This window comes from Pipistrellus kuhlii, unplaced genomic scaffold (genome assembly GCF_014108245.1).
Source record: "Pipistrellus kuhlii isolate mPipKuh1 unplaced genomic scaffold, mPipKuh1.p scaffold_m20_p_1, whole genome shotgun sequence".
Lineage (NCBI taxonomy): Eukaryota > Metazoa > Chordata > Mammalia > Chiroptera > Vespertilionidae > Pipistrellus > Pipistrellus kuhlii.
This window is the reverse complement of record NW_023425404.1, coordinates 159,985,757-160,013,649: the sequence shown is the minus strand read 5'-3', so window position 1 is coordinate 160,013,649 and position 27,893 is coordinate 159,985,757. Positions and strand designations below refer to the sequence as shown.

The window sequence follows — 27,893 nt, the reverse complement described above, 5'->3', positions numbered from 1 at the left end:
TATTATTTTTAAAAATACATTTTATTGATTTTCTACAGAGAGGAAGGGAGGAGAGGGATAGAGAGAGAGAAATATTAATGAGAGAGAAACATCAATCAGCTATCTCCTGCACACTCCCCATTGGGGATGTGCCCACAACCAAGGTACATGCCCTTGCCAGAATTGAACCTGGGACCCTTCAGTCCATAAGCCGACACTTCATCCACTGAGCCAAACCGGCCAGGGCTGTTTGCTACCATTTAGATCTTGAGGGAATTAATTTCCTTCCAGTGAAAACAATGAATCCAGAAGGTGAGAGGAGCCTTTTTGGTTAGCATATTTGATTTAAAAGGATAAGTTTAAAAATCCGTATAGTATATATTCATTTTAGAAAAATTATAAAGTACAGATAAATATTTTATCACCAAAGAAACCAGTTACTGTTCCATTTCGGGCATATGTAATTTTCAGATGTTTTTAAATAGGAACTAAGTCTTAACTCCAATGTTACCTTTTCTGTATTCTGCCTAACCTTGCTTTTTTTCCTTTACTCTTATATTAACTTTTATCTTCAGTCACTGATTTCTATCACCCTTTGGGGAAATTTGAATCCCATCTAACCTGCTTATAGCCTCAAGTTAATAACCCTTGCTATATTAGAGGCTTTACTTTTTTACTGTAGCCTCAAATATACAATTGTTCTGTCTCATTAGTTTCCATGACTTTTTACTTCTCTTTGCCAGACCTTAAATTTGAAAATAATTTTTGATACTGGAATAAGACCATTGTAAAAAAATCAGTTTAAAGCATTAAATATTAGCATGTATTTCTAAGATTTACTTTATCCTATTGGACAGAGTGAGGGTGGGAATGGGATGACAAAACCAAATTGTATATTTTCATGGTCACTGAATAAGTATGTCAGTTATAGCAGTAGTTTTCTTATCTAAACAAGGTATATATTCAATATATATATATATACATATACATACATACATATATATATATAAAATTGATTTCAGAGAGGGAGGGAGAGGGAAACATCAGTGATGAGAGAGAATCATTGAATTGCTGCCTCCTGCAAGCCCCCTGTTCTATTGGAGTTCAAGCCTGTACCCAAAGTATGTGCCCTGACCAGGAATTGGACCATGACCTCCTGGTTCATAGGTCAGTGCTCAACCACTGAGCCATGCCACTTGGGTTGAGTTACAGTCATACCTGTACCCTCAAACTTTTTTGATTGTGTAGCTCATCAATAATTTTTTCTTACAACTTTATCTTAACATTATTTTAGACAAAAGAACTATAAGACTAGTACAAATAATTTTCTTAATTGTCCATTGTGAAGATGTGATGCTTCTTTGTCCCTAAAAATTTAAGTATGTATTTCCTAAAAATTAGGACTGACTTTTACTGAACTTTATGTAGTATGTGTACTGTCAAAATCAAGAAATTAACATTAATACTATAACCTACAGACCTTATTTAGAATTTATTAGTTTTCTCACTTATGTTTCAAATCAAGTGCTATATTGTCACTTTAGTCTCCTTTAATCTGGAGTACTTTGTTTTCATGACATTGACATTTTTTGGATGTACCTTAATTAGGGTTTGTTTGATGTTTCCTCATGCATAAGTTTAAATTTTGCATTTTTCATAGGGCTGTCACAGAATTATTCTATAATATTCTCAGTGGACCGTACCAGGCAGTCCATGATGTTGCTTTGACCACCCATTATTGATTATAGTAACTTTGATTACTTGATTATGCTGGACTCAGCCAGCTTTTCTCCTGGTAATCAATAAGTATCTTGCAGGGAGTACCGAATCCTTGATAAATACATGTTTATAATTTATACATATGTATTTCTCATGATAATTTGTGCACATTTTAAGCAGTTACAAAATTTATAAATTGAAGGATGAGATAAAAATATAAAAGTTCTGACAGTTGCTTTTTGTATCCCAGTATATACTTTCATACCCTATGGGGTCTATACTCCTGGCTTTGTAGTGTAAGGCTCTGTAATTTCTTTTACTTGTATGATTTTATAGGAAGTACTCTTATGTCTTCATCCAGAAATAAATGCTTCTTGAGGGTTATGTTCTTATACTTCCATAGTCTCAATATAGTAAGTACTTGAAAATAAATGCTTTAATGATACTGATTTTCCTTATTTTGATTTTCTTGTTTTCAGATGGAGAACTTAATGTTTTAGATGATATTTTGACAGAAGTACCAGAACAGGATGATGAACTGTATAATCCAGAGAGTGAACAAGATAAAAACGAGAAAAAGGGTAAAATTTCTATTGTTTTTGTTAAAATGAATGTATATAGAGATTTAATTTAAAAAAGTGACTTTGCTTTTGTGCTTATTTGAGGTATTAATACCAAAAGCAAAATCATAAACAGAGGTACCTAATTCCACATGAATAGGAGTAATGTGTTTTTTCCCCTTCAAATGTGTGAAATATCCCAAATAAATTAATTTATACCAAGATTTGAAAGCTATGTTTTCTTTATGATTAATTTTGGAATAAGATTATTTCAGAAGAAATTTAAATGAGGCTTTTCCCCTCTCTGATATATAGTATTTGTTAATCTTTGATAAATAAATGGAATACTTAAACACTTTTGTATATCATTTTAAATTGTGTTTTTAAGGATCAAAAAGAAAAAGTGACAGAATGGAATCTACTGATGTAAAACGACAAAAGCCCTCTGTTCATTCAAGACAATTGATTTCTAAGCCACTGAGCTCATCAGTTAGCAATAACAAAAGAATAGTTAGTACAAAGGGAAAGTCAGTTACAGATTATAAAAATGAGGAATATCAAAGGTCTGAAAGAAACAAACGTCTAGAAGCAGATCGGAAGATTCGTTTATCAAGCAGTGCCTCCAGAGAACCTTATAAGAGTCAACCAGAAAAACCTGGTCTCCGTAAAAGGGATCCTGAAAGGAGGACCAAATCCCCTACACCAGATGGGTCTGAGGTAGTAAATATTATTTCAGATATAAAACAAAGCAATTCTTTTCGAGGCTGTAGAACTATTTATTCACTCTGACCTTGTCTGTGATATGACTGCTGATTTCCTTTTTCTTTAAACATCAGAGAATTGGGCTTGAAGTGGATAGGCGTGCAAGCAGATCCAGCCAGTCTTCCAAGGAAGAGGTGAACTCTGAAGAATATGGCTCTGACCATGAGACTGGCAGCAGTGGTTCTTCTGAGGAGCAAGGCAACAACACTGAGAATGAGGAGGAAGGAGTGGAAGATGTGGAGGAGGAGGAAGAGGTAGAAGAAGACCCAGAGGAAGATGAAGAGGTGGATGAAGATGGAGAGGAGGAGGAGGAGGAGGAAGAAGAAGAAGAGGAGGAGGAAGAAGAATATGAACAGGATGAGAGGGATCAGAAGGAAGAGGGAAATGATTATGACACTCGAAGTGAAGCTAGCGACTCTGATTCTGAATCCGTTTCCTTCACAGATGGATCTGTCAGATCTGGTTCAGGCACAGATGGATCAGGTACCATTTGTATTCAAAAGTTTGTTTTTTTTTTAAAAATTGACCTGATTGGTTTTATTCTTAAACATGTTTCAATTGAATTATAAAATATTTGAGGAGATGGAGGATGTTAATAATATTAGACAATTGTGATTTTTTTATAGTTAATTATAAACTTTTTTGAGTATTATAAATACATTTGAATAAGTTATACACATCTTTGTAAAGGCATTTCCTAGCTTGATATATTATAAATGAACATAGTGTAATTGTTTCTTAATGTCTTAATGTTATAAATTCTTAGATTTTTCATATTAACAACAGCTTATTTAAATACTGATGTACTTGAAGTATATTCATATGGCACCTGTGCACTAGGTATTATAATGTTTCCGTGTTAAATGCCTTTAGATTTCCATCATATGGCAATAGAAATGGAAACAATTCTTTTTCTTTTGGGACCACAAACTTTTCTTTCAGTTCTGTATCTGTGTTCACTGACTGTTGCAGGGTCTCCAAAGGGCTGGGTGTAAAATTCTTGAGGAGAGATTGGGTAAGAGCCATCTTGGGTCATTCCTTTATTACAAGTCCTACCACTTTATCCTTATTTGATCCATGCAGTGTAAATGTAGGAATGTTAGGTGGTTTGGGGAGATATTCAGAGAGTTCAGCAAAGAGAGGTCATGGTACTTAAAGAGCTTTGGCCACTATGTGAAGATTATACTTTCACAGTTGTCTTATTTAAAGATGCTGTCAGAACTGCTACATAAACAAAATGTACTAAACATTGGAATACAAGAATAAGTCTATTCTTTTGATATATAGGTGAGTTACAGATGTCGTGTCTCCGTCCCCCCCCCCCTCCCCGCATTGACTCCTTCCACCTTGCAACCACCCCTCCCAGTGCTTTCAGCCTTAAAACTAGAGTTTTAAGTTTGGGAGTTGAAATAGGTTTTTGAAAGGAGTTAGTTAAATTAAATAGATGAGTAGTTGGGTTTGATATAAAAAAAAAAAATTGAAAACAAGTGGGATGTATTTTTTATAATTTATAATGGTATAGTTAAAAAATTGTGTTGGTAATAGGAATGTTCATTTATTGTGGAGAATATGTATAACACCCATGGGGTTAGAAACATTTTATTAATAGGAATCTTCTCTTTGGTATCCATGGTAGAAACTATTTCTTAGACTTGATCAGCTGCCTTTACATCTCCTATTGGGGATGTGCCCGCAACCAAGGTACATGCCCTTGACCGGTATCTGACCCGGGACCTCTCAGTCCACAGGCCGAACTGGTTAGGGCCCGAAGTCTACATTTTTAACAAGTTTCTAGATGATGTTGATCTGTAGCAAGGTACTTAACAATATATATACTTGGTTTTTTTAGAGATGAAGGGGGAGAGAGAAAGCTAGAAACAGATCAGCTGCCTCCTGCACACCCCCCACTGGGGATGTGCCTGCAATTGGAACCGAACCTGGGACCTTTTAGTTCTATCCACTGAGCCAAACTGTTTTTGACAATAATACTTAATATTTTTGTAGAGAAGGCATTTCAAATAGAATGGTATCCAATAGTTTTAGAAAGCCTTGATTTCAAACATACTAGAAGACCTTCCTTCCTCCCTCCCTCCCTCCCTCCCTCCCTCTTTCCCTCCCTGCCTCTTTCCCTCCCTGTCTCCCTCCCTCCTTCCCTCCTCCCCCTACCCCAATCCTTAAGAGATACCGGAAACTAGTTACTTTCATTCTTAAAGGAAAATTTGCAGATTTTTGATATATTATAAATATTCCTTTATGTGGAACATGTTTTAAGGACTGTGTTTAGAATATATCGGGTCTAGTAATAATTAATGTCGTTTTTAAACATTCGTTTAAAATCTTGCTTGGCGTTGACTTGTATTGACATAACCTTCAAACATGTTGTATCTACAGAACGTGTGAAGTGCAATTAACAAGTTTTGCTTGAAAAAGTTTGTGTTTGGTTTGGTTTTTGTTGCAAAACTAGGGCTAAGAAGATGGCTGATGAAGAGCATATTTGGCACTGCATGCTTTACGAGTTCCAATTAGGAAGCAAAGCAAGTGAGGCTGCAAAAAACATCTGTAGTGCTCTTGGTCAAGATGCAGTTAGCGCCAGAAAATGCCAGCGTTGATTTGAGAAATTTCGCGAGGGAAATTTTTCGTTAGATGACAAGAGTGGTCGAGGCCATGTGTCCAATTTTGATCAAGAAGCTCTTCAAGCTCTTTTGGTGCAAAATCCTCAAATTACCCAACAAGAGCTTGCGACAACTTTAAATTGTTCACAAAAAACAATTTCCAATCAATTGCGTGCACTTGGCAAAGTCCAAAAGTTTGGAAAATGGGTTCCTCATGAGTTGACCGACAACAACCATAATCAGAGAGTCACAATTTGCAGTTCGCTCCTCTCTCGTCAAAACCATTTGCCGTTTTTAGAGCAAATTGTTACCGGAGATGAAGAATGGGTGCTGTATGTTAATTTGGAAAGGCGGCCTCAATGGTTGGACAAAAATGAGGCTCCGCAGCCCACGCCAAAACCTGACTTGCATGCAAAAAAAGTGATGTTGTGTGTTTGGTGGAATTTTAAAGGAATTCTTCATTATGAACTTTTACCATCTACCCAAACCATTACAAGTGCAGTGTATAGTGCCCAATTGGAAAGGTTAGCCCAAGCTTTAAGAGAAAAAGAACCCACGCTGAGTAATCGGAAGGGCGCAATTCTTCACCACAATTAAGCACGACCGCATACTGCAAGAATCACTGCTGAAAAACTGCGCTAGTTGGAATGGGAAGTTCTCCCTCAACCTGCATATTCTCCTGATATTGCCCCTTCCGATTACCATTTGTTTCGTTCTTTGCAAAACTTTCTTCTTGGAAAAAAAATTTAATAATGAAGAATGCCTCAAAAATGCATTGACCGAATTTTTTGCATCAAAATCACAAGAATTTTCCAACAGAGGGATTAAAATGCTTCCTGAGCGTTGGGCACAAGTAGTAGAAAAGAACGGCAACTATATTGTTGATTAAATTTTGTTGTATTGTTTAAATAAATTCGATTTAAAAAAGTATTAGAAAACGACATTAATTATTACTAGACCTAATAGTATTTATCATGGAGTAATTTCTCTTTATAATGTGCAAAAGAACTAACGAGGTGGATTTGGGACTTCTTGATTAGAAGATGTCATTTTTTAAATACAAGGGATTACAGTTTAGTTTCTATGCCATGAAGTTTTTTGTTTGTTTTTGTGCCATGAGTTTTTAGACTTCAGTTTATTTTACCTTATATTTTAGTACCCTTTTTATAAGAGTGACACATTTTGATAGTTGTTAAAAGTTTTTTTTTAAATATATTTTTTATTTCAGAGAGGAAAATGAGGGGGGTGGGGGAATTGTTGATCATCTGCTTTCTGCACATCCCCTACTGGGGATTGAGCCTGCAACTTGGGCATGTGCCCTTGACCAGAATCTAACCTGGGACCCTTCAGTCAGCAGACTGACTGCTGTATCCAGTGAGCCAAACTGGCTAGGGCACTAAAAGGTCTTTTTGATGACTTCCTGTTCTTTTGACCTGAAAATAATAGATGGGAGAAGTGATCATAAACTTAAGAGCAGTGTGAGTTATTTATACAAAAAAGGAAATGATGATGAATGCTTGGAGATTTCTCATGGTAGATTCAACATTATATAAAAACAGTTCGATAGGACTTTATTTGTGCTCCTATTTTTCCCCCCCTTCATTATCTTTGTGAGAGATCATTTTAGTACTTGGATCCATAAAAGTTTTTTTAGTTAAATTTACTGGGTAACATTGGTTAATAACATTGTAGACATTTCAGGTGTACAACTTTATAATATAGCATCAGTATACTCACCACCCAAAGACTAAGTCCCCTACCATCTCCATGTATTTGACCCGCCTAAGTATTGTTTTTAAATAACAAGATATGTATCATCCTTAGTGACTAATTCACAATGAGAGGAAAAATGTAAAACATGCTAGGATTTTTTAAAGAAATGATGTAAAAATATTTTAAGGAAGTTTTAGTTTTTTAGTTTCATGTAGATGTCTTATTCATTGATTCAGTGAATTGTTATCTACTGTATGCAAAGCACTATATAGGCATGTGTAGTCAGTGAATGAAACAAATGCCTTATAAAGAGATGATTTTGCATACACACACATTCTCAGTCATTGTATACTGAAAGGTTGAATCCATTCACAAAATTAGGTATTATTCAAAGCCAGCAAGCCTGGAAATAAATCCATTTCTCTATAGCTGGTTATTTGAAACTAGAGGCCTGGTGCATGGATTCGTGCACCAGTGAGGTCCCTCAGCGGGATGTCATACTGCCAGTTTCAGCTTGATCCCTGCAGGCCAGGCCGAGGGATCCCTCTGGTGCACAAATCCATGCTCCAGGCCTCTAGTATGCATATAAGATCTTTGGTTAATCTCTGCCCCCCTTCCCTCTGAAATTCATCATCATTTCCATGTTTCCATGCCTGTGCATTGAGTGTCTGCCCCCTGATGGTCAGTGTGCATCATAGCTACCAGTCGAACAGTGGTTTGGGCTTTTATTTGTCCCTGGGCTTGCTAGCTATCAATGGTCTTGGCTTGGTTTTGTAATTGTTCAATTAAGTGCTGCTTTGTTCTCCCTTTCAGCTCTAAAGTAGGAAAATGAGTATCATTTACAAGCTTCTTGTTACATCTATTTGGAGAAGTAGTTATTAGTAAATTACAAAGGGAAAGATGCTTCAACTAAACCAAAAGAAAAGGAACTTAGGATGTCCTTGGAATTTTTCATCTTAGACCTAGAATCCCCTTTCAAAAATAGTAAAATATCTTGCCAAAAAATCAAAAATTGGCTCAATAAGAATAAAGTTTAGGGTTTGTACTTCCAAGTTACAGGACATACATTTGAAACTAGTTTTCACCACTGAGTAATTGTGGGTCACTGGCCAAGTTACTTTAACTTAATTTAAGATAGAATGAGTTGGAATTGTGATGAAGTCTGATAGTATACTTTAAAAAAAGAGGGCCTAAAACAGTAGAACCTGATACATAAAATGGAATACAGTAAATTATATTGAAAGAAAAGTTGGGTTTGCTTTGCAGATTTTCCACCCTCTCTTGGAAAACTTTGAGACCACCTTTATATATAGGATTCATAGTTATGAGCATGTGTTTTTATTTTATTAGAGTTGGGGGGAGAAACAACAAAGTGTTCTTAAGTTTTTGAATAGTGTCTTTGAAATGAAACGCCTCATTCTGAGGCAATGGGGTCATCAGGAGAGAGATTAACAATGATTAATATTTAGGCATTATACAAAAACACATGATATTACCTATACCTATGTTGTAATGTTTTAAAAAATCTTGTTTGAATTCTTTTTAGATGAGAAAAAGAAGGAAAGAAAGAGAGCTCGAGGCATCTCTCCAATTGTTTTTGATAGAAGTGGAAGCTCTGCATCAGAGTCATATGCAGGTATTCTCATTTTACCCTTTTTTGCAATTATATCTGACTGATTCTAATGTAATTTGTAGAAAGTGTGTGAAGGCTGTAGTTTAGTATGAACTTGTTGGTGGCATGTTCAGTGTCATAATTCTAGAGAAAACTAAGCTTTTTCTTATTATTTTAATCCTGTTCTGTTACTGCTTAAGTGGAATTTCACTTTTTTTTTTTTTCCTTGGAAGATGATGATTCAGTGACTAGTTTTCTGAGGGGAAACTGTTCAAATATACATATTTTTAAAAAATCCAAACAACCCAAAAAGCAAAACACTCGTACACATTGAGAAGTATTTTTTTTTGTGTGTGTGTGTGGGTGCGCCAGGAAGAATAATTTGTCATAAATGGGAACTTTATGTGACAAGCCTGTAGAAATTTTGTCTTATTTCTATTAAAGCTCAATCTGAACAAATGTACTTTGGCTAAATACAGGTTCAGAAAAGAAGCATGAGAAATTATCATCTTCCGTTCGTGCTGTCCGAAAAGGTATCATTTAAATTTGAAATTGTTTTCATTGCATGCTGCATAAATCATTATTTTGCCTTATTGGTTATTCATTAATAGTTGGTTTTAATGTAGTAATGTTCTGATATATTAATGGAAAAAAAAATGTCTTACATAGAGCTCTATGATCATTTACTCTATGTCTTTTAGAGTAATAGTAAACATATCAGGATATGTTACAGTTTGGGGGCACAATGGATAGTATAGCATAATAGTGTATTAATAATCTTTAAAAGAATCTGATGGGAGAAATCTATAAAATTTGTAGCCATTATCCTACTTAATATGGATCTGATATATCAGAACATCACTGGATTAGGTTTACCTTTTTGCCAAATGCTGGTTCTTTTCTTAGTTTTGCTTTATTATGTCTTATGGTGGCTTAGCTTTATAGGTTGAATGGGTGACTATGAATTTTAAAAATTTATCTGGGTTGTGGAGGGCTAATTTCAGTTAATTACACTCCTTTGTGTGATAATGACCTCTCATGAATCAATTTGGATTTCTTTTTTTTCTTTCAGATCAAACGAGTAAACTCAAATACGTCCTACAAGATGCAAGATTTTTTCTCATAAAGAGTAACAACCATGAGAATGTATCTCTTGCCAAAGCTAAGGTATTAGTGTCAATTCTGTTGAAATTATCCTAATCTTGAAAATTTTGAATGGGAAGGTCCAATTGATTAGCATAAGATACTGTCATTTTTCATGAAAGCTTTGGAGGTCCAGAGCCCGATGCAACTTGGGGTCTGTTTTGTACTGGTTAGGCAATCTAATAGTAATCTGTTTCCTTTTAATCTTTTAGATTTAAAATAAATCTTACGATTTTAAAAGTCAGATATTCAATATTAAATAATGTGTATGTATATGTATTATACTTTATACTGTAAAAGATGTGTTTCTGTTGATTTTTGTGTTTCTATATTCACTTGCTAATTTATTTCTACTGACACTTTTTTAAAGGTTTCTTTAACCAGTTTTTGCTTTATGTTGATGACTTGTTTTAAACCTTGAGATCTTGAAAAGAATTCATTTCTATGTGAATGTGGAGAGCTTCTTTTATTTTTAGAAGAAAAGGGAAGAATTAGTTTAAAGGTCCACCCAAGGAGTGGATTCAGGCAGAATTAAGCATTTAGTGTGAATGAGATTTAGTTTGAGATTAATCAATTAGAGCTATTGCTTGACTTTATCATTCTCTCTCTCTTAATCATACATAACAAAGAATTGCTTCAGGTGCTTTGGAAATTAATTGTTTTGGCTTTATGTAAAGAACCAGGCCTCTTTCAGTAAAACTTGATACATAAAACTTTGAACCTAGGTAGAAAAACTTATAAATGCTAGAAGCTTAACAAATACTTATGGATTCACAATTTTTAATTATTTTGTCAGTCACAGTTTTTCAAGACAAAAAAATTATGTGTTGTGACTCCTTCAAACAACATTTTTTTTTTTTTACTATATAGTAAGTGGCTATGATATTATAATATTTTTAGGGAATTGTTTTTATTACATAGAATTCTAGGCCATAAGATTTAATTACAACTCCCCCTCCCCCCCAATGTGTTTCTCTGTTTTAATGATTTTGCAAAGGTTGGTAATTTTCTCTGTATTTTTCCCAAGTTAAAAAAATATTACCGTATTTTTCGGACCATAAGACGCTCGGGACCATAAGACGCACCAGTTTTTAGAGAAGGGAAATGAAGAAAAAAAGATTCTGAAACAAATAGTGTCCTAAAATATTTTATGTGCATTAAAACCCAACATCACAGTCATAAACACATGTAATCAACCCTGTAAAGTAAACAGCAGCATTTAGAACCATTTTAGAGCCGGGCAAGCACACAGAGACCACACAGAGCCGGGCAAGTAAAAAAACTTTTTTTTTTAAAGTATATGTGTAGGCTATATTTGGACCATAAGACGCAGGGACTTTTTCCCCCCCGCTTCTGGGGGAAAAAAAGTGCGTCTTATGGTCCGAAAAATACGGTACATTATTTTGACAACTGATAAATAAGACATTTCTTCATTCTAGCTTACGTAAATTTAAAGTACAACAATATTAGTAATTTTAGTTTTTTATAAATATAACTGGAAAGATGAAAGATTTGTATTAATTACAACCTATATAATTTTGTTACATCATTCATATAGGGTGTATGGTCCACGCTGCCAGTAAATGAGAAGAAGTTAAATGCTGCATTCAGATCTTCAAGGAGTGTAATCTTAATATTTTCTGTCAGAGAGAGTGGAAAATTTCAAGGTAAAAAATAAAAATAATTTAGACATACAAAAACATCAATTATCCTGTATTAGCATTTTTTTATATGTTGTGATTCCCCTTAGGATTTGCAAGACTTTCTTCAGAATCACATCATGGAGGATCTCCTATACATTGGGTGCTTCCAGCAGGAATGAATGCAAAGATGTTGGGAGGTGTCTTTAAAATTGACTGGATTTGCAGGTAAGTCATAATTACAGTTGCCTTGGTTTTGAATGAATGTGTTACTGGTTGGGAATGTTAAAAATCCATGGTTGTTTAGCTTTAATTTAATTTATTCTCATAAATTTTTTTTTCTGGGGGGGGGGGGGGTCTTATTTCTACACTGATTGAATCACAAAATTGAACAATGTTAAAGTAAAAACAACATCAATATGCTTAGCTTGTCTTGTTTGCTACCTTTATAGCCTATTATGGAATGCAAAATGCAAAGGTTTAGTTAGTCGAATTTTATGTACTTTATTTTCTATTAGTAATGATCATACATTGTTTAAAAAAATGGTAAAAGAAGTAAATTTAGTTAGTGCAAATAAAACTTTAACATTATATGAAATGGACAGTATCCTTTGAAGAATTACAAAATGGAGAAGGCCGAAATCTTTTATAGAATAAAGAACAAGGAAGAGACAAATAGAAAATACCTGGTTGGCTGTGTCTAGATGATCAGCCTTTTTGTGGACTATGAAACACTAAGCAAATCTTAAGTTTCTGTTTGCTAACATGGCACCTCCATGTTGGGCCTAGAAATTTATTTAAACACGTGCTAATTATTTAAGTGAACTCTATGGAATGTAGTAATCTATTATTTATAAAATCATTTTAGTTAAATAAAAGTTACCTGAAAGAGATCCTCCAATGTTTTTGTAAGTTACATGTTGGGTTAGGTGATGGATTTTGATGTGGAAGGTGGAATTGGATAAGAAGAAGAAAAGGAAGAACATGAAAACAAACTGTCAGGGAGGGAGGGTGTGTGGGTAAGATAGAGAGCTGTCTTTTCTAAAGAGAAGAACAAAAGGCAGAGATAAAGAGTAAAGTTGCAGTCTAAGAAGTTAAACGTTTACTATGGGACAGTGAGGAACTTTGAAGATACATAGGCAATCATAACATGAAAATAGTCTATTAGGTTGATTGTTAATAGAGTAGCAAAAAGCTGTATGCATAAAAATATATCATTACTCTTCATTACTTTCTTGAGGGAAAAATTAGAAGCAATCTAAATTCTCTCATATATGAAACTGGTTAAGTAAATTATGATTTGTTACTTAAATGTAACATGCAGCGTTAATTATCCATGATACAAAATGGAAAAGATACAGCACATGAAAAAAAATAATGTTGGACCATAATGTCATGGTGGTGAGAGTGATCAGGCGTCTTCAGCCACATGCGGCCCGCAGAGGAGTCTGATCCGGCCCGCCAGGTTTTTGGGGCAGTGAGCACAGCCGAGGTGTTACAGTAGGAATTAGTAGTTCATATAGTCCGACCCTCAAGCTCTCTGAGGGACCGTAATCTGGCCCCCACTTTAAAAAGTTTGAGGACCCCTGGTGTAGATGATATAAATTCAGGTTTTTTAAATATAAATTCATAATTCTTAGAATTAAAGTGAAATTAAGTTATAATCCTACCTAATAAAAGAGAAACATGCAAATTGACTGCACCTTCACTATGCCCACAAGCCAATCAGGGCATGTATGCTAATTAACCCAACCAAGATGGCAGTTAATTTGCATATCTGGGAGAGAGAGAGAAAGGACTCAAAATGCATAGAAAGAAGCCAAGTGCTGTGGAAAAGCAATCAAGCGGGGTGAAGGAAAGGAAGCAGGTGGGCAAGGAGAAGGGAGGAAAGCAGCTATTGCAGCAGGAAGCCCTATTGCAGGAATCTTCCTGCAAGGGGCATCTAGTCTATAATAAAAGTGTAATATGCTAATTAGATTGGACAGCTGAACAACCTTCTGGATGAAGTCACAGCGGTGGGGGCTGAGGCAGAAGCAGTTAGGAGTAATCAGGCAGGCAGGGGACTGATTGGGGCAATCCGGCAGGCAGGCGAGCAGGTAGGAGCCAGCAGTTGTATTGCAAGAGGGATGATCAACTTCCCGTTTAGGCTCTATCCCTCGAGTGGGATCATGCCTAAACCGGCAGTTGGAAATCCCCAAGGGGTCCCAGATTTCGAGAGGGTATAGGCTGGGTTGAACCCCCCTCCCACTCTGTGCATGAATTTCGTACACCAGGCCTCTAGCTAAATTATAATCAATAAAATGTAAAAAAAATAGTTTATAGGGAAAACAAGGTGCCAAGTATTTCTTACAGACGATTATTTTTTGGATGGATAAAATTGTAAAAGCCTAAGGACAAGCTTTTTAATCTATGTTTAGAACATTGGTGTCACTGGAAAATAGTTGGAGATGATACTTTCTTAAGGAGTAGGAGAAGAATGATCTTCCAGTTTTAGATTGACTGCAACTTATTTTGTTTTGGATGTGACTTGGTTTTGTTGACCTTATTTTCAAATTATTGATAAGCAAATTTGTTTCTAAATTTTAGAAAGTAGGCTTAATTTTTTCATATATTTTCATATTCCTCTTCATTGACTTAACTGGCTATTTTACCAACTTTTTAAAAATGTATTTAGCAAAAGAAGAGGTACAAACCCAAATTACTAAGATTTTGTGTACTCTTGTAACACTTTTTTTGGTGTGGGGGGATTAGGTATTTCTTTGGTCATTTTTAATATTTTAAGAATATTGGTCTGTTTAATTGTATTTTTACTAAGATAAGTTTAGTAAACTTTTATTTTTCTAGAACATCATCCATTTCTTTTAGGTTCTGAAATTTATTTGTATAATATTGTCCAAGGCTGATTTCTATGAGTTGTACCACTCTTGATGCATGATGTAAGATGTGTAATAGGATTAGGTATTTCTTTGGTCATTTTTATTATTTTAAGAATATTGGTCTGTTTAATTGTATTTTTACTAAGATAAGTTTAGTAAACTTTTATTTTTCTAGAACATCATCCATTTCTTATAGGTTCTGAAATTTATTTGTATAATATTGTCCAAGGCTGATCTCTATGAGTTGTACCACTCTTGATGCATGATGTAAGATGTGTAATAGACTAAGAATCCTAATCTGTTATTACTACTTAGTGAGCATATTCATTCTTCACCGTCTACTTCCCTGGTACATTCACATCACCACACCTCAGAGCAAGCTACCTTGTCACTGTAACTTTAGATATACTTTCCTTATAAATGTCAGGTTTGTTTTTTTTTAAGGTTTAAAAATGCATATAAAATTTGAGCAGTCAATATTTCTCTTTAAGAAAATTCATGTAAGATTAAAATAAATGATTATATATTTTATCCAGCAGACCAGCTTACTTGTTTGTTTTTTCTTCTTCATTTTGCTTTTGCTCCAAGCCCTTTTCATTGCTTTAAATGTCATAATCTTTCCTGCATTACCATTTTACATAAGGCATTTCCTCTTGACTCATTTGTCTTTTAGGCTTATACCTGTGCCACTTTTCCCAGGAAGTTTTCTGATTATTTTTCTCTCCAGAAAATATATGACCATCACATTAAAAACAAAATAAAACTTTCATATTTTATTTATTTGTTTATTTATTTAAATATATTTTATTGATTTTTTACAGAAAGGAAGGGAGAGTGATAGAGAGTTAGAAATATCAATGAGAGAGAGAGAGACATCAACTAGCTGCCTCCACACCCCCTACTGGGGATGTGCCTACAACCAAGGTATATGCCCTTGACCGGAATCGAACCTGGGACCCTTGAGTCCGCAGGCCGATGCTCTATTTACTGAGCCAAACCAATTTCGGCTATATTACAGTATATTTATTATACCACCTCTTTTACAGAATAATGGTGTATGCTTGCTTATTCTTTGAAAGCTGTTGATAAAAAAGTAGGAATGAAAACAGCTCTTGACCTTATTTATCTACGTATATTTTTTGGCTGAGTAGTTTCATTTGCATTGTAGATAACCTTTTTTAATTAAAGCATTTATTTAATTTAGTTTTACTCATTTTATACACAAATAGATAAAACCATACAAATGCTGTTAATTTTTTTTATTACTCCTTGATAACTAACAGGTATTTATTACATGTTGTGTTTGCTTTCAGCACCATGCTATGTTGGTAAAGAACTGCAAAAATAAAGCATTCCCTTTTTAAGTTAGTGAGACCATTTTGCCCTATGGCACAGAGAGGAGTTAAGTGTTTAAAATTATATAGAGCTAGAGGCCCGGTGCACAAAATTTGTGCAGGGGGTGTTGTCCCCTCAGCCCAGCCTGCACCTCTCCAATCTGGGACTTCTTGGGGGATGTCCAACTGCTAGTTTAGGTCCGATCCTGGCCTGGTCATCCCCAACAGCCCCCCTTGCTGGCCTGGTCACTCCCAACTGCACCTCGCCCCCCTTGCTGGCCTGGTCGCTCCCAACTGCACCTCCTCTCCCCTGCCAGCTTGGTTGCCCCTCATGGCCCCCATGCTGGCCTGGCCCCACACAGCCTGCTATTCAGTCCTTTGGTTGTCCCTCACTAACCCCTGGTTGTAGGCAGCCATTTTGTGAGGGTAAAATTTGCATATTATCTATTATATAGGATACTGTATTAGAGTGTAAGTGCAGGGCATAATTAATACATACAAATTACAGACTTATAAGTAAACATTTATATTTAGAGCCAATCTATGGATGATGGGTAATAATTGCCATATATATATATATCTTATTTATTTATTTTAATATATTGATTTTTTTTACCGAGAGGAAAGGAGAGGAATAGAGAGTTAGAAACATCGATGAGAGAGAATCGTCAATCAGCTGCCTCTTGCACACCACCTACTGGGGATGTGCCCGCAACCCAGGTACATGCCCTTGACCAGAATCGAACCCGGGACCTTTCAGTCCACAGGCTGACGCTCTATCCACTGAGCCAAACCTGTTTCAGCAATAATTGCCATATTTAAAGGGGAGGACACTTGAATCTTGGAAAGCAGCCTTGGACCGAGGAGAGGGCATACTTTAACCCTTTGCACTCCGCTGTCCCCTCTCAGGGGACATCGGAATTCTAGCATATCACTCGGATGTCCCCTCTCAGGGGACATGGCAGTTTATTAGTGATTACGGGGAATTGAGTTAATTCAACGCACATTTCCGCCGTTAGCGTCGAGTAGCTGGTAGCCAATGTCCAGAATGGTTTGGAGTGCAAAGGGTTAATTCTGTATTAACTACCTGATTAAGATTCAGTTCTTTGTTGATCATTTAATAAAAAGTATTTTTGAGGACACAGAATTAAGAAATATACTAAACATTTTATATGTCCTTTCCTTTATAAACTACTTAAAACAAAGAAGTAGGTAGGTGGTAATATTCTTCTTTATAAGATGATGAAACTTGGACTCAAATAAGTTAATAGAGCTGGAACTCAAACACCAAATTGTCTTGGTTTCCAAGCCCGTTCTTAAGCACTATAAATATTTTTTTCATTTCTTTATTATTTAAAGTATCACATATGTTTCCTTTTCCCCTTCATTGACCTCTCCCCAGAAGAGTATTTTTTAGCTCTTTTTGAGTACACTCAAAGTGGTTAGTGTGGAGAGTGTATCTCTAAAGGGACTTCTTTTGCTGGGGAATCAGCTCTGCCAGTCTCAGTGACTAATTTTTAATACACTTAAATCATGAGTGGTACTGCTGAAGGTAGTGTAAGGTTCTTAAAGAATTCTGCAAAAGAACATAATTTCTATTACTTTGTATTTAGGCGTGAATTACCCTTCACTAAGTCGGCTCATCTCACCAATCCTTGGAATGAACATAAACCAGTAAAGATTGGACGTGATGGACAGGTTTGTTTGAATTGATTCTTTAAAAAATACATTTAATCAACTCTCTGAGATCTTTATTAAAGGACATTCTAAGCCATTTCTGTAAGAATTTGGGAGCAGGATTAAGAGAAAATGTTCTTATTTGGAGTTTATGGTTATTATGGTTATGACTTGTTAATAAAACCTCCATAACATTAGACGCTTTATTTTGTACTTTCATTAATACAACGAAGGAAATGTTTTGGAGAGAATTAGCCTGATTTAAATAGTTTATTATGTTATTACTGATATTCTGAATTTTGTATACATTTTAGAAGTAACCAGGTAACATCTTTGATTACGTTCTCTGAATAGAAGGAAGCTTTATAAAGAGATCAGTACATGTACAGAGATTTTCAAGTCTGCAAATGAAATTAAAAGTGCAATTATTTAAAATAAACCCAAACCTTGACCCTCATGGTTTCTGTAGGTAATTTTGAATCACAAGTAATATTTTCATTGCTTATAAGTGAAAATGTTGATAATTGGGACATAAAACTAACTTTTAAAAGCCCATTGATTAGAATGCCTTCATAGTTAATCTAATATATTTCAGGGCATTTAGCAGTTTATAATGATCAAAGTTGTTAGCACACACTAACATACTTGTTTTTCCTCCACTGTATTGAGATGAGTGGTTGGGTTTGTCCTGACATTTCTGTATTAATACAAAGAAATAATTTTCAGAAGGCTATTGTCTCAGTTTTACACAACTGCATTTGTATATTTAACTTGGTATGTTACACTTATTCATTTTTCCTTTATTAAATACATGAAACACTGTTGAAAGATTTAAACCTCTCAAGGAAGTTTATTAATTAGAATCCCATGAGATCACCAACTTTGGGAAGGAAACCTCCGGAACAGACTATTTTTGTTCTTGTACATCATGAAAATATAAATTTATTGAAGTTACTTTTATTTTCCTCTTGAAACTTACTACTTTCCTATTCTAGGAAATTGAACTCGAATGTGGAACCCAGCTTTGTCTTCTATTTCCCCCCGATGAAAGTATTGACTTGTATCAGGTCATTCATAAAATGCGACACAAGAGAAGAATGCATTCTCAGCCCCGATCAAGAGGACGTCCATCCCGTCGAGAACCAGTCCGGGATGTGGGAAGGTTAGAAACGTTCTTTGGACTGATAGTAGGCACATGTGTCAGAATAACATGATGGAGGAATGTGATTCATCAAGTTTGTCCTGCGATAAAGAAGAAAGAGAAAATCCTCAAATCAAGCTGCATGGACTAGTTTGTGGCTTCATTGAGGATTTCACATGGTCACCTTGGTCTCAGTCATTTTTCAAGAGGAAAATGGGGATCTTTCCTTATACAGAAAAAAATTATTTGCTAAAGAGTAATAACCAGTTTAGATTAGTTAATATTCTGATAATACAATGTATAAAATTGAAATGAGGTAGGCCTTTGTTGCTCAGAACAGGCTAGAAAGAAAGGAGGAAGTCTTTATTCACAAAAAATGTTAATATTTTGTAAAAAAGCCTTTTCTTGCAGGTGTGTCTCTGGATAAGCCTTAAGAGATATGGGACTTTTATAAAGGATCACTAATATTTTTTCAGAAGATGACGCCTCATTTTAGAGGATAAAATATTTTAAGTTATTTTGATATTCAAGAGGAGCATTATTGGGACTGTTTCAAATTTTATCACCGTGATGTGTTATCCCCATTGCCAGATATTCTCTAACATGTACCCAGTGAATTCATACATCTTGCTGAGCTTCTGAAAACAATAGGTCCTTTCCAAAGGGGATCAAGTGGCCCTGGGAGACCCGGCAACAAACCAAAAAGAAGGGCTGTTGCTGTGTCTGTTTACAACTTTTCCAGATGCTGGCAGTACCTGTGGACTTAACGTGTTTTTTAGAGGATCGCCATGGTTATTGATCACTACTTTATGAACTAAACATCATTTACCAGGAAAAGGGGGTTTAACTTGTTACAGAATTGGAGAAGTCTTTGCAAAGGACTGATTTAAGCCCTTCTACCCAACACCTTCCCCTGTATAGATTTGCATACAGCTAATCTAAAATATTCTGCTAAAGACTGTTGGATGTATGGTTGATGAGATGAAATCTTTGGTTAAGTTTCCTTTTGATGGAAACATCCTGTGGTAGGTACAGATAATCCAACAAGAGTCCCCATTTCTTTGAGCTTAAAAAGGACACTGTCAAGTAGGTAGGAGGAAACCTGGCAGAGCCCCCTTACTTTTGGCCTAAAAGGACTGAACACCAAGATGTCTTTTGAAGTTTTAAACTAAGAGGTTTCCAGTGCAATACAGTACATACAACTGAAGTTTTTACCTCAGTTTTGCAATGGACTGCAAACTATACTTATTACACCACTACACCTTCTCTCAAGCCTGCCAGGGCCTCCATATATGTATGTGGCTTACAACTTAAAGTCAGTAGTTGGACTACTATATGAACTGTTACTATCATGTTTTATACCGGTCGTAAATGCACTCCCCAAACTACAAGAAAGCGGTATGTTTATTTTTTAAACCAGCTTTTAATTTTCTTAGTCTTATTTATTGTAGATGCAACTGTGTTATTCTGTTGGGGGTGGGGCTTGGGTTATTGCAATTATAGTTTACGTGAACTTTGCAAAAGGTAATGAAAGCAGTTAATATTCAGAGAAATAGCTGGAAAACTAGTGATGCCAAGTTTTTTGATAGAGTTTATTAGACATTAAGGATAAAAATATACTTATTACCTAAAAACTTGGATTTTTTAAAAATTTGTGTAGCTCTTTTGTAAATGCTAATTAAAACAAAGTGTATTTAAGTGTGTTACATTAACTATTAAGATTTATGGAAGACTTAGTAAAGAGCAACACTGCAGAGTAAAATTTCCCCTTCTAAAGAATACATTTTGATCTTTTATGAACTCTGTTAAAACTCTGCCCCATTACTTGCCAGTTCTATTTTAAGACACTGTCTCTGGAAGAAATTCCTTTAATTTTAAAATGCTATTAAATACAGAAATTTATTTTTTATAGAATTAAGATTATCAAAGATTTCTTGTACAGTCACTTTTTATAAGTATCAAATTTTCTGTATGATTATGTGAAAAGTATATTTTTGTGCAAAGCAGAAGAAAAAAACTTAAGAAATTCTTAATTTTGTTGAGACTTATCCTAAAATGACATTAGTAAGTTTAAAAAAAAATAGATTTTAAAGTTTCCAATTGTGTAATGATGATACAGTATTTTTTCCCCCTTTTTCACCTGAATGGAGACTTTATTTGGGAAAGTGTATTGATTGTTAAACTAGATATTTATTTTAGTTTGAGAGTGGCTGGCTCATTCACTTTTGTTTAGAGTACTAAAATGTGATTTATGTATTTTGAGCAGGGTGCTCTTTCCAACTGTTTCATCATAGCATGAGGATTGCAGAGAATATCTACTTCCAGCAATACATTTAAAGGTTGATTTATAGTAATATGAGGAATTAAAATTTAGGCATTGTAAGATTATTTGTTTATCACAAATTTTGGTTTTATTTTAAAGTGAATAATAGGCAATCCTCTGTACTTCTGTCAGAAACTCTTACTTTGACTCTTGCTTTGCTCTTTCTTCTCCCAACAGTTTTTGGTTTAATTTCTAATATGTCTAATTTGTGTAGGCGTCGACCAGAAGATTATGATATTCATAACAGCAGAAAGAAACCAAGGATTGACTATGCCCCTGAGTTTCACCAGAGACCAGGTTAATATTTTATAATCCTGCAGATACTTGACTTAAATTACTAAACAGCAACACCACCACAAAAATTTCTGATTTAATGTGTAGTTTTAAAAGTGAGAAAACTAGGACATGACTACTTAAACTTTAGGAAATTAATAATTGTCCTCACCTAGTAATTCTTCCTTTTCTTTATTAAGGTTGAATAAGCTATTCTAGGGTGACCCATGATCATAAATCTATTAATTACATGAAATTGCTAATGTATGATTATTGCACAAGATTAGGTGTAGTTAGGGAAAACAGTCTTATACTCTTTATGCTTTTTAGACCCTATGATACTTAGTATTTCATGTGATATATAGCTTTGATTGGAAACTGAAATTATACTTTTTTTTTAAATAAAAATCTTCAACTTCGTATATTTAGAGAGAAATGGGAAATAATTTTGTTTATAATCTGAAAGCCAGCTTTTAAATTAGTCTTCTTAATGAAATTTAAAGAAGTAAAACCTGTATTTATGAGAAGATAATATTTTAAACAGTGTTACATTTATAAAAATTAACAGTTTGTGAATTGCATTTAATGATTATTTTTAGTGGCTTGATAAACTTTATTCTCCAAAATGGGATATTAGAGAGTGAAATTAAATTTTCTTCATTAACATGGCCACACAAATTGTTTGTATTTTAATTTGCTAAGTTCATAGAAAAAGAAGGTAGAAAATAATATTTATCACCTTGGTTCTTTCATTTAAAATGTACACATCTTTATTTTTGCAATTTTTTATTCTTTTAAATTTACATTTTTTAAAAGTATCCTGTGGTTGATCTAGCAAGACTCTGTACTCAGGTAGGAGGTAAACAAGACTGTACTCAGGGAGAAGGTAAACATTTGTTTTAAAGAAATTCTATTACCGTGTCCCTCAAGATACTTCCTCTGCCCTTTCTTATGGTGCAGAATGAAGAAATTTTCTATCTAACGAAATTGGGGTGTGGATTTAGAAGATCCATATGAAAACCTTCCTAGCAGTTTAGAATTCTGTGGTAACAGTAAATTATTACTTCCTAAATTATCATGCAACCTAAGAAGAAAATCCAAGAATGGAATAATGTAATTAAAGTATCACTTAGTAGCATCACTGTATTCATGGGAAGAATTGAGATGAGTGGATAAGGAAGGTTTAATTATGATGCCATAATAAAATCTATAAATTTGATTTACTAAAATGCTTGATGTTTGAACAGGGTATTTAAAGGACCCACGATACCAGGAAGTAGACAGGTAAGTTGGGTTCACTCTTTGCTTAGTTTTGCATTACATTCTTGGGACTAGTCTATGAATTACCTGAATTTAGTTTCACAAATCTTATTCCCAACAGACGATTTTCAGGAGTTCGCCGAGATGTGTTTTTAAATGGGGTAAGCATTTCACTTCATATATTAAATAAACATGAAATCGGGGTCTGATTTATTTTGTAGTTCTGGGTTTGATTTCTATTTGCTATTGACATTATTATCTTTTATTTTAGTCCTACAATGATTATGTGAGGGAATTTCATAACATGGGACCACCACCTCCTTGGCAAGGAATGGTTAGTATTCTATTTTTGCAAGTTGCTTATTTGCAGTTTCATATATTTTGAGTGCTTATGTGGAATATGATTGTTAACAGTTACCCATTAAGAGACTTAAAATATATACCATTGGTACTAAATACAGTAATTGCATGCTGTTTTTAAAACTAAAGACTAACAAATGATTTGATTTGTGTTAATAGCAGGCTTAATAAGGATTATGGTTTGTTATTGTAGTAGCTAGTGGTATAAACTCTCCCTTGGTTCATATATTTTAACTTTTAAATTCTAACCTTGGGCAAGTTTCATTTCTTTTTAATTTTTCTTGAGTGTATAACTCAGTAGACATTCCCTCATTCTTTGTTTGCCTTATAAACTAATATTTATTATCTTTTCTCTGTAAGGCATTGTGCTTGCTCTGGGTATACATTGGTGAATGAAGTGGTCATTATAATTACCCTTGATGGCTTAAAATTTAATGGAGTACTTACTGTCAGTCTCAGGATTGTGGAAAAGCTAATCTTACAAAATACATGAAAACTTGAGGATTGCACCTAATCTTAATGTTCAGTAAACTTTTCATACAAAATAAGATTAATTAAACCCTGTTTCTAATATTTGTTATTCCCGTTAGAAAGTTGGATATTAGAGTGTATTTTAAGGTATTGAGAATAGCTGAAGCATTAATTCACAAGATATTAAAAAAAAAAAGAAATTTAAATAGTATTTTTTTATTTCTTATCTTTTAAAAGAAAAAGAATGAACACTTAAGGTATTACATACAGATTGATAAATTATGAGGGGTTTTTTTTTAGATTCTATGAAAATTTTAAAAATTAAAAATATTTAATAACATCTTGGTATTAACAAACAAGAAAAGTGACCTTTGATTTGCTGTTACTTTATTATCAATTTAAAGGTTCATTACTTCCTAGAAGGTTGTTTTTTTGTTTGTTTGTTTTTAAGACTAGGTTTTTACATTTTGGTTACGATGACTGATTCTAGAGCCAGAAATGCTTCATGTTGTGCCCCAGCTTCACCCCTTAGCATTGTGATCTAAATCAAGTTACCTGAGCAGTTGGTATCTCAGTGTCCTCTTTTTTAGGATAGGAATAATATCGGTAGTAACTATTTCATAGGGTTGCTATGAGAATTAAATGAAACCTGTAAAGTGCTTAGGGTAGTTTCAACTCACAGTATGTAAAGGATCACTGTTTTTTATTAGTATTTAAATGATATTGTATAAAAGTATAAACATTAAATCTTAAAAGATATATAACTAGAGTTTAAAGTTTATTACAGACATTTCCAGCAAGCAAATAAAGGGTATTTTGAAGAACTTTTATGCCATCAAAGTAGATGGCTAGTATAAATAAATTTTTTGTTTGGGGTAGGTGGTTTTTTTATAAGGCTATTTGATGTACATGCTTATGGAAGTGGGCTTTTTTTTTTTTTAGGCTCCTTATCCTGGAATGGAACAACCTCCACATCATCCTTACTATCAGCATCATGCTCCACCTCCTCAAGCTCATCCCCCTTACTCAGGACATCATCCTGTACCACATGAAGCAAGATACAGAGATAAACGAGTAGTAAGTGCATGAGAAAGCACAAAAATGAGGGAAATACTAAGAATCCTGTAGATAATTTAAATGTGGAGGTCACAATATTATGTTGAGTGGTGTTTCATATTCTTTTTGCAGACTGTTTTTAGAATAGTTCACAACTTGTTTTTAAAGTGGCCAAGCCCTTGGGATTATTTAAATAGACTATTTTTTTCTGATCAAACACAAATTCTTTAAGCTGAGGTAACTCCAGTATATTTTCTTTCTATACCGTTGTCTTCAATTATAGTTGTGTAATTCATATCATTGCAAATAGATATTTTAAAATACATATTATTGATTTCCAAGAGGAAGGGAGAGGGAGAGAGAAACATTAATGATGAGAATAATCTATTTGTTGCCTCCTGTATGCCCACTACTAGGGAGAGGAGCCCACAACCTGGGCATGTACCCTTGACCAGGATAGAACCTGGGATCCTTCAGTTTGCAGGCTAGTGCTTTATCCACTAAGTCAAAACAGGGCACAAATAGATATTTGTAAGCTTTTTGTATATTCTAACTAAATTAATTTTCATAGATAGATGGTGTATATATCTTTGATTCTTTGAATGATGCTAGCAAATGACAAAACATTAATAACTGCAGCAGAGTGAATTGTACTTTAATAGTTACTGGTTCTAATAATTTTATATGATTGATATGAAAACTTTTATTTCAAAATAGGATGAATGAAAAACAATCTCTAGTTTGAATTTATTGGGTTTTTAGTATAGTAGTCAGGCTGATTTTGTTTATTATATGGTATTCATTTTTTTCCCTAATAGTGCTTTTTTTTTTTTTTTTAATTTATTGATTTTTTTTACAGAGAGGAAGGGAGAGAGAGAGAGAGCTAGAAACGTCGATGAGAGAGAAACATCAACCAGCTGCCTCTTGCACACCCCCTACCCCGTAACCAAGGTACATGCCCTTGACTGGAATCGAACCAGCGACCTTTTAGTCTGCAGACCGATGCTCTTACCACTGAGCCAAACCGGTTTCGGCAGTGCTTTTATTTTTAAAAGTGTAGTTGTTTCCTGGTACTTGTTAACACAGTTTCTTTGTATGTAGGTTTGGTAGCCTTACAAGGGTAGTTTGATTGTTAAAGTAGGATTTACAATTTGAAATTTCACCCACCAATCCCTACCTCCCCAAATAAATATCCTTTTATCTTCCACTTATATGAAGAGTATGCATATTTGAGAGGGTCAGTATGCCCATTAGTTTCCTCTGTAGCCTGACTTTGAGATGCTGTCATCTGTTGTGTTTCAATTTTTTTTTAATCTCATAGTGCACATGAAATTATGCGGCATACCAAAAAATATATTTTTTGCTGATATGACAGGAAAAATAGATATAATTTTTATTGATTTGTTACCTTTTTGTTTCAAGGTGACTTTTTAAAAAAATGAAATGCCTATAGTTGTATATAAGGATTTCTGTACCAATAATTAACCCATCAGATGTAACCTTATTATGTGACATAACCAATAAGATGCAACTTTATTATTTTTTTAATGTTTTTTTATTGTTTATTGCTAGCTTTGAGTGGAATAGATTCCAGAATCTTACCTGAAGTACATATTTTTTAAAAATTCTATCAGATTTCATAAACTGCCATCAATAGTGGTTGAGTTTGAAATCTGAATTGTGAGAATTCCTACCTTTGAGAGTTTAGAATTTGGTTCAAGTTAGCTTATTGAGTCAAAGGAGAAAATTATCAGTAGGGTTTACCTGTTATAGGAAAATATTGAGGATATTTAGCATTATTGTCAGCATGTATGCATGATGTGGTTAATGGTCATTAGTAAGTGTTTACTTTGGCCTAAATCTCATTTAAATGGTTTGGATGGGAAAGTCATTAAAGTTACATTCAGAAACTGCATGAAATGGTTTTTGAGATAGGTATAATCCTCTGTTGTAGATACCTAATTAGTTAAAACCTCAGAGTTCTGTTTCTAAATGTCAGAATTATATTCTGTGAATTACTGCATTATTGCATTCTCTAGATTCATTCTTTCTACAAGGCAATAACAATAGTGACTCGATATTTCATTCAATTTTTGACATACCTAAGCAATTTCTTTTACCTTTTCTAGCATGATTATGATATGAGGGTGGATGATTTCCTTCGTCGCACACAAGCTGTTGTCAGCGGTCGGAGAAGTAGACCCCGTGAAAGAGACCGGGAACGAGAGCGAGACCGCCCCAGAGATAACAGAAGAGACAGAGAGCGAGATAGAGGACGTGATAGAGAGAGAGAGAGAGAACGATTATGTGATCGGGACAGAGACCGAGGGGAGAGAGGTCGATACAGAAGATAATGAGCTTTTGGAAGCACTGATTGTTTAAAGATAAAAAAATCTTGTATTTTTTTTGTGTGTGTTTACAAGTAGTAAATTTATTTTCAGCTGTCTACTTAAAGTTCATTGTGTAGAAGGATTTATTATGACCCTATTTGTTCCAAGCATGCAGTATAATAAGAACTGGAAAAACTCAGATCCTCCAAAAAATGCATAGTTGACAATTTGAGTTGACACTTTTATTAGGGGCAGAATGGAACAGTCCACGAATGTAGATATTGATTGATTCTCTATAAATGTTCATCTACTTATACTGTGTTCATCCTAGTTATTTTTTTGTTCGCTTTCTTTTCTTTGGATTTTGATTGATAACTGCCATGATATTTTGCTTTGATGTGTTTCTACATGTAGTTGCACACGGTTCAGTAAAAATAATGCTGCTATCAAGTATGCAATTATTAAAGTATGATGGTTTGACTGTATGGCAGTGTTGTAGCAGCCTCTTGGTTTCTCCCTTTCCCTCCTTTTTTAAATCTTAAATGACTTTTTATTTTTCTTTAGTCTTCAATGAGGAGAGCAATATTATGAAGACATTGCGATCTAATTTTTAACCTTTTTCATTTAAAAAAAAATTCCAAAATTCACATGTTCAGTAGCATGGTTGATGCTGTTGTTTAGCCTTCCCCTCCAAACTGTAAACATTGGCTTGGAATGTTCACAACTTGCTTGTGTGGCAGCAGAAGATAATTCCCACATTCTACATTGCTACTGTTTTGTATAAAATAAAATGGTAAAGATTGACTATCTGTTGTATTTCTTGTCTTTAAGCAAGTTTGTTTTCTTATGCATTGGTAGACATAATGTTTTGTGTTTAGTAATTGTAGGAACCCATTTGCCTGTTTTTGCATATTTTGCCAGAAATAATTGACCTGAGCCAATTATATTAAAAGTTTACTTCTATTTCTAATGTAAGAACTAATTGTACACAGTGGAATTATGTTGAAATTTTGGTTAAGCCTTTATCTGATAACATTTTAGGATCTACTCTG

General features: G+C 34.3%; 1 protein-coding gene across 5 annotated transcripts in view; it reads left to right on the top strand.

The window, feature by feature from the left end:
• The window catches only part of YTHDC1 (YTH domain containing 1), a 32,962-nt gene extending 5,313 nt beyond the window's left edge, over positions 1-27,649 (top strand). The window contains exons 2-17 of one of the 5 annotated variants that reach the window (XM_036414691.2): positions 2,178-2,279; positions 2,647-2,975; positions 3,095-3,503; positions 8,892-8,981; positions 9,437-9,490; positions 10,030-10,124; positions 11,659-11,767; positions 11,851-11,968; positions 17,564-17,648; positions 18,623-18,789; positions 21,306-21,388; positions 22,612-22,648; positions 22,722-22,785; positions 22,896-22,958; positions 24,398-24,532; positions 26,641-27,649. In XM_036414691.2, the coding sequence (XP_036270584.1) occupies positions 2,178-2,279; positions 2,647-2,975; positions 3,095-3,503; positions 8,892-8,981; positions 9,437-9,490; positions 10,030-10,124; positions 11,659-11,767; positions 11,851-11,968; positions 17,564-17,648; positions 18,623-18,789; positions 21,306-21,388; positions 22,612-22,648; positions 22,722-22,785; positions 22,896-22,958; positions 24,398-24,532; positions 26,641-26,865 (2,165 nt within the window). In that variant the 3' untranslated portion in view covers positions 26,866-27,649. The remainder of the gene's footprint in view (positions 1-2,177; positions 2,280-2,646; positions 2,976-3,094; positions 3,504-8,891; positions 8,982-9,436; positions 9,491-10,029; positions 10,125-11,658; positions 11,768-11,850; positions 11,969-17,563; positions 17,649-18,622; positions 18,790-21,305; positions 21,389-22,611; positions 22,649-22,721; positions 22,786-22,895; positions 22,959-24,397; positions 24,533-26,640) is intronic. The other 4 variants (XM_036414701.2, XM_036414729.2, XM_036414709.2 and 1 more) reach the window with 4 other exon arrangements.
• The last annotated feature ends 244 nt before the right edge of the window (positions 27,650-27,893 follow it).